Here is a 7926-nt window from a genome sequence, read left to right as displayed (position 1 = left end):
GAGCACCTGCAATGATCTCTAAGGCTCAGTAAGTCTTCAAAGTAAAATTAATTAACTTCACCATCTATACTCATGTCAAACACACACAATTGAAAGCAAAGCATGTATTTTTGACTGGGGAAGGGAAGTCAAGGAATCGATAGCAGGGGCTGGACCCTTTAAAGGTCTGAGGCTAGAAGAACAATTACTTGATTACTGGTAGTACTTGGTCAGCATCCACTTGAATACTAAGCACAGAATAGTAAAACAGATTCTTCCTCCAACAAACTTACTAAATGAGATGTAAGATTTTTTAAAAAAAATGTCTAATTTTGAGAAAAAATGTTAAGAAACTAATGGCATAAATTAACTATTTTTAGGTTGTTGTTTTTTTGTATTAATAGTAGTATGTGTTTATCATGGAAGAATCCTAACATCAGAGAGGCTGGCAGAAGGCCAAGGACATAGTTGATAAAAGGAGTCTGTAGAAGATGCAGAACTGTTCCAACAAGCCTTTCTCAAACTGGGGGAACCTCAAACATGTGGGAGCAGGGTACCCACACTGAGGTTTCCCATAGATAAGTCCTTCTGGAGGAGGGAGATAAGGGACAACTATCACGTTAGCCGGTTCTCTTGCCTGAGATGTGGTCCTGAGAGGCTGACCAATTTGCTTAACGACACACAACATAGTAGGAAAACTCCAGTGTTGGCACTTCCTTGGGCCAAACACACAGTGACCTACAAGGCAGTGTTTGGGATTGTGCAGTGTGAAGAGAGAAGCCAAATTTTAACTCTACATCTGTATATAGAACCATGTGTCAGGGTCTTAATTCTTACCCAAATGGCCTGGATTTGAAATAAGTAATTTTTGGGGAACACTCCAAATTCCACAACTGACTTGCTAGAATTGGGTTCTTAGAGAGGAGAATTCACTTATCAACTACAGAAGCACAGAATGTTAAAAGTCCCTCCAGATTAACAAAATTTCTATGTGTGAAAGGAGGTATGTAAAAAAATTATAGAGTACTTTCTAGAACCAGTTCCTACTTACTTGATAGAGCTAGAGAATCAGAAACAAAATTATTTCCTGAAGAAAAGGTTTGGGATCCCGTCTCAATGCAGGACAATCACCTGAGTAGCTTCTACCCTACTCCTCTTACATGCCAAGTGGACGAGCCAGCTCATTTTTGTCCAGGACGAGCCTGCACATTTTTGCACAACCCCTACTCCTCCTAACACATGTTCACTGTGTCAGAACTCCCCACACTAAATTGCTTTTTGGCATCTACTTCCAACTTTCCCCCATATCTTACGCTCACTCTAAAAAATAATAATACAAATACTGGACAAATCTTTTAAAAATGAAGCAATCTTTATAACTCCAGCAGATTATAAAATGCACATGTTCAGGTACTGTTATGAATTAGAAGCAGTCATTTAAAAAAAAAATAAGGGTAGAAAATCAGTTCATCAAAGCTTTTAGTGTAGAATCTAATACTTACGACCACCATATACACATGGTCACACATGGTTGCCACATACCCACCACATGCTCTCCTTAACCCAGGAAAGCGAGACAGGCCAACGTAGTCAGGCTTAAGAAATGACCTGAGTTTCACAATGAGCCTTCTCCTCCCAATGTTTTGAAATCTGAAGCACTCTACTATAAAAACCCATTCCTTTATGGGATAGGTCTGGGGCAGAGGGGTGATGTGGCTTGAATTCCTCAGATTATAGACAGGTTCACACTCTGGGGGGTGCCACTGCCCACCACACCAGTGCAATTGATCAAAGAAATAGAGCATTTGTGGTTAGTTCTTTAACATTCATCTTTTAGCACTTGGTGCTTTTCTAGAAAGTACAGAAGTAAAAGCTGTAGCCCTTTGAGAGAGTCTTAAATTACAGGAGAAGCAGCCGAGCCTTGTGTGGACTTGCTGTCACTTGTCCCTTTTCTGTCTTTGTGCTGCCACCTAAAGAGAAAAGGAAAACATGTTGTATCCTGCAGAAGGAGTCCCCTGAAGTCCCAAGTACCATCTGCACCTTCTAGAGCAGAAAATCAATGCTGCTGGGTTAGTCCTTTGAGAATCAGCAGTGCATTTTTGCTCCTGAGAGAAGACCTCAGGTGAAGGAAGGGGTTTGGTGGTGGCCAGCCTTGGTGACCTCGTTCTAGGGCTCCTGCAGAGTGGATGGACTCGCAAGAAGCATAGTTTTTTTCCCAGCGTTCAAAGGGAGTGAAATACAAAATAATGTTAAGGTTGCCCAAACTTATGGAGCAAACACAATCATTTTTGAAAAAAATATATATATATACACAAAAACAAGGTTCTAACAATTCTTAAACCATGTTTCTCTTTTCCTTTTGTTTCCTTTTTAAAAGGCAGATTTTTAAAAAAAATAGTAGGAAGCCTTACTTACACTTCCAATGTATACAAAATATAAATATAGACTTGCTGTAGTAGTCCCTAATATCCTCTGCAGAATGCCACTGAACAAGGTTAATCACACTATAAGCTGGTTTCTTACTGAGGACAAAGTCAAGCATACTTTATCCTGAAGCTATAAGTTACCAGAAAAAAAAAAGTTGATGGAAATCAGATTTCTATGCCATAATGTGGATAAGAAGTGACAGAGGTTAGACCTCTGACCACCCATCTCCTCAGGGTTCTGTCCATCTTCCCCGCCAAGCCTTTCCCATAAGCCCCCAGTACTATCTGACATGACCATCTAATCTGCTCCCTAAAACAGAAACTTCTTGAAGGCAAGTATTTTGTCTGCCAAGTTGACACTGCATTTCTAGTGCCTAGAACAACATTTGGCACATAGTAGGTGTTCTTAAAGGAATAAATGAATCTAAGTTTATTCCTTGACTTCTTTTTTCTTTTGAAAGATCTAATAACACGACTAACTTTAATTTTACATATATTCTTATTAAAACACGTGTAAGGTAACAATTATTTTAATGTTTGTAAAGAAGCTGACTCCTCTGTAAATCACATTTGATGTTTTACGTTCTCAACCAGGCTGGATTAGTGTGAAGCCATTCAAATACATTTACTAAGGAAAGTACAGTAAATGCTAAGAAGCTGACAGCTGAATTAAAGACTTGACATGTGACTGTACCAGCTAAGTAGAAGCTTTACTGAAATCCTGGCTCACTACTGCTGAGGACAAACTGACCTGCAGAATTCCTTGTGAACTGAGCAAGATGAGGCAGAATAAAATAAAATAAAATTCACAATTAAACCAGACTACTGAAGGGTAAAAGGCCATAAAGCCACACAATCAATGATATGGATAAGAATCTTGAGGAGGCAAAAAGAGGCCTCCTGGGCCTGAGGGGGATGGGCAGTATGGCACTGCTGTGGTCAGTGTGTGCGACCTCACTGTGACCATCTCCAAAACAGAAATCCCCTTTGTGGTCTGCCTTAATAGGGTTGTTGTGAAGATTAATCTAACTCCTGATATGGGACAGCTGTCAACACTGTAAAGTACTATTAAACATAAGGTAGGAAACCTTGTTGTCAGTCTAATGGTCCTGAGGACTATAAATCTCTGTATAAAAATGTGTATAAATCTAATCATTTCTTCCCATTATTCATACAAGGTCAAAGACTGTGGACATCTGCCAAGGACACTAAGGAGATATGTCTGCACTCTCCACCTTCCTAGACAGGTATCTTTCTGTCTTCCATGGAGAGGTTTGATGCAGCTCCGTCAGGACATCTCCACATTTTGTATTAATCCTGGAGAAAAGGCTGTTTGGGAGAAAATATGTGATACATGGCGGCTAGTCAAGAGAGATCAACTTTAAGAAAAGAGAAAGTCAACCCTCAAGTATGTGAAGAGGATATCAAATCTGGTGAGGGGTGGCTTTCAAGGATGGAACGAATGTCAAAGTTAGAGCCTCTGAGAAGAGGGAATTGGGTGCAGAGAGTCTGGGAGTCTGAGGGCCTGAGCTTAAGTTCTGGCTCAGTTATTTAGTAGTTGTGTGACCTCAGGTAAATAAGCAGGCTTTACATTTTCAACTGCAAAATGGGGGAAATAATCCAACTGTAAAATGAACAAGCATGTCATATGGTTTCTAAAAGTGTTAAACACATAAAGTTATGTGAAAAAGGCTTAAAAATTGCAAAGTGCTTTGTCAGTCTTTATTACTTTCCAATAATTGTGTTCTTTGCATTTCTTTCCACTGCAAAGTAATATACTCTGTGGGCAATGAAGGGGGAAAAATGTCCTGAAAACCACAAGAACCCGTATGGGCATGTTGGTGTATTCCCTTCCAGAGGAACTGATGAGATAATCCATCTAGAGTTAGAGGACCTGGTGCACAGTGAGCACCGATGGATGCCAGCTCCAAGCATGTCCCTCAGAGGTACGAAGGAGATGATGCTCCCGCACAAGCAGCAGCTACTGAAGGACACAGAACAGCTCACGGTCGGGTCTCACCTCACACAGGAGACAGGACTGGGGGCCAGCAGTGCTGGTGTCTTGTCCATGGATCACAGAATTAAGGCAGGACTGGGACTCCCCCCAGGTATAATCCAGTTCCTTTAAATTGGCCTTTTAGACCAATTACTTCTACTTATTTGTTTGTTTGTTTGTTAATCCTCACCAGAGGATATGGTGCGTTCCCCCCCCCCGCCCACTGATTTTAGAGAGAGAGGAAGGGAGAGAAACAGCAATTGGCTGCCTCCCCAGATGCACCCCAACTAGGGATTAAACCTGCAACCCAGGTAAGTGCCCTGACCTGGAATCAAACCCGCAACCTTCTGGTGTACGGAACAATGTTCCAACTGAGCCACCTGGCTGGGGCTACTTTCACTTTTTAAAAGTAAATTGTTTAGTTTAGTTTGAAGCATGGTTGGTCATTTTCCACTTCATTTACATTTTTAAAGATTAAGATATCTATTTACTGTTACTGTCATGTTTGTATACAATACAGGCAAACTGTTCATTTAGTATGTAAACAGGTATATTTTAGCTTTTCACTTTCAAATTGCCTTTGTGCTTTGCTAAGGCCCCAAGTAAGAGAAATATGATCTCGGGACTGGACTGCAGAACCAGAGAAATAGAGCTTGACCTATAAACACAATTCCACTTGACATTCACATTAAGCCTGATGGAGGAGCATGTTCTTGGGAGTACAGAAGTATAAATCTTTAAAGACACAAGAGCCTGAGCCAAAGTACAAGGAAAATTTAAATTGAAGATAACCCACATTTAGAAAAGGAAAGAATGTTGGTAATCTGAGATCAGTTTCAGAAATATATACGGTCTGATGAAAAAGATGCGGGCCTCTTGTGTGTGTACAGTGGTTTTATAGTTTGCAATTAGTCTTTGAAGCTTTCCCCAAACTCAGCCATTAATAATAATTTAAAAATGATGTAAGTAAGGAAGCAAAGGGCCAAAGAATTTGAGTAAGCTCAACTATTCTAATGTTTGGTATAATCAAGTCTAAAAAGGCTCTAGTTTGAAATTCCTTAAAGAATTTGAACACTCGGATATATATGTGCCTGTGTATATGTGCATTTATATGTATATGTTTGTGCATATACATGTTGGGTGTCACTATCCTGGCTTTATGGCACACTGCCCTACAACTACAGCTGTTTTGGGAATTAAATGAGTTATTACATGTAAAGTGCTCGTAATAGCGCCAAGCACATAAATGCTATACAGTGTTTGTTGTTAGTATCATTAGTTATCAATGACCATCACATGAAAAATAAGAAATTAGCAAAGTTTCAAAGTATCTCAAAAACGGAGGGGCATTTTACAAAATAACTGACCTACACTCTCAAAATGTCAAGGTCATTGAAAGGCAAAAAAAGATTAAGACTCTTACGCGTTAGAAAAAACAGAGGAGATACAACAAATAAATGTAATATAGGGTAATGGATTCGATTATGCAAAAGAAAAATAGCAGTAGTGTAAAAACAAGTGAAACTAAAATAAGGTGGTAAATTAATTAATAGTATTGTATTATTGTAAATTTCCTGGTTTTGATCATTGAACTATGCTTATGTAAGGTGTTTATGTTAGAAGAAGATGGATGAAGGTTATATGTAAACTCTATACTGTTTATACAACTTTTCGGCAAGTCTAAAAATATTTCAAAATGTAAAAGTAAAAAAAAAAAAAAAAAAAAGCCCAGAAGAGAGAGATGATGAAACTAGCAGGCAAGGACATTTAAGCAGCTATTGTAGCCATAATGAAGTATTTAAAAGAAAACATGAGTATAATGAGGAAAGAAACTGGAAGACATAAAAAAAGAACCAGTAGAACATCTAGAACTAAAAAATACAATTTTTGAAATAAAATACACTGAGGTTAACAGAAAATCAAACACTACAAAATAAAGTAACCAGTTTATGCCAGATGAATGTACAACAGAATACTACTCAGCCATAAAAAATAATTAAATATTGTCATTTTTGACGACATGGATGGATCTGGAGAGTATTATGCTAAGTGAAGTCAGTCAGATGGAAAAGGACAGGAAAGGTATGATTTCCCTTTTATGTGGAACATCAAACAAAAAAGTAACAAACATATAAACAAAACAAACAAAAACAAACTCATAGATACTAACAACTGAATGGTGATTACCAGAGGGGAAAGGAGCTGGGGGGAGGAGCATGTTGAGTAAAGGAGGTCAAATATATGATGGCGAAAGAAGACTAGACTTTTGGTGGTAAGCACTCAATAGACTATACAAATATTGAAATATAATGTACATCTGAAATTTATGTTATTAACCACTGTTACCTCAATAAATTTAATACAAAAGCAAAGCAGAAATAAGACACTGATGAAAACAAACTTTAAAATATAGTAAGAGGAACTACCTAAAATAGATTAAAAAAAATGACAGAAAGTCAGTGAAAGGACCTGTGGGACAAATATCAAGTGGTCCAGTGTGCATGTAATTGAAGTCCCAGAAGCTGAGGTGAGGGAAGAAGGCAGGGAAGGAAGAACAGGAAAATATTTGAAGAAATGTTGGCCAGAAATTTTCTAAATTTGATGAAAATTATAAATTCAAAGATTCAAGAAGCTCAACAGATCCATAAACTGGATAAACACAAAGAAAACCACATCAACAAACCATAATCAACTTGCTGGAAATTAATAATAAAGAAAGAAAAACTTGAAAGCCAAGGAGGGAAGGGGACACATATAAAGTGGAAGAAATACAAGAATTATCACAGATGTCTCATTAAATATTATACAAGCCAGAAGACAGTGATTCTTTAAAAGGGTCAAAGAAATTAATAAATCTTTAGCTGGATTAATCAAGAAAACAAAAAAGAAGACATCAATGACCAATATCAGACATAAAAGAAGGAATATCACTATGGAGCCACAGATATTAAAGGGATAATAAAAATATGAAGAACAACTTATGTCAATAACTTTGACAACCTACATAAAACACGCATATTTCTTGAAAGATGTAAATTACTAAAACTGGAACAAGAAAAAGGAGAAAATTGGAATAGCTCTGTATTTATATAAAATTGAGTTTTTAATTTAGAACTTTCCCAGCAAGAAAATTCCAGGCTCAAATAGCTTCCCTGGTGAATTCTATCCAACAGAAAAGGAATAAACAACACTGACCTCACACAAACTCTACCAGAGAATAGGTGATGGGGGAATATTTCCCAAGTCATTTTACAAGGTCAATTTACTCTGATACCAAAACTAGACAAATCATTAAAAGTAAGGAAAACTGCAGACCAATATCCCCCATTAACAGAGATACGAAAATCCTTAGCAAAATATTATAAAATACAATACAATACTACATATGAAAATAATAATACACTGTGACCAAGTAGGATCTCAGGGGTATAAAGTTAGTTTAACATTCAAAAACCAATCATTATACTGCACATATTAAAAGTATTCCTTCATTAAAAGAGGACTACATGATCATCTCAATGGATG

At 37.6% G+C, this 7926-nt stretch overlaps 1 protein-coding gene across 1 annotated transcript in view; it reads right to left on the bottom strand.

Moving 5' to 3' along the window:
* Positions 1-1335: 1335 nt before the first annotated feature.
* The window catches only part of RNASEH2B (ribonuclease H2 subunit B), a 64259-nt gene continuing 57668 nt past the window's right edge, over positions 1336-7926 (bottom strand). The window contains exon 10 of the mRNA XM_081128051.1: positions 1336-1949. Within this exon, the coding sequence (XP_080984177.1) occupies positions 1917-1949 (33 nt within the window). The 3' untranslated portion in view covers positions 1336-1916. The remainder of the gene's footprint in view (positions 1950-7926) is intronic.

This window comes from Miniopterus schreibersii (assembly GCF_964146895.1).
Source record: "Miniopterus schreibersii genome assembly, chromosome: 2".
Lineage (NCBI taxonomy): Eukaryota > Metazoa > Chordata > Mammalia > Chiroptera > Miniopteridae > Miniopterus > Miniopterus schreibersii.
The sequence above is the reverse complement of the archived record's forward strand: the minus strand, read 5'-3'. Positions and strand labels throughout refer to the sequence as shown.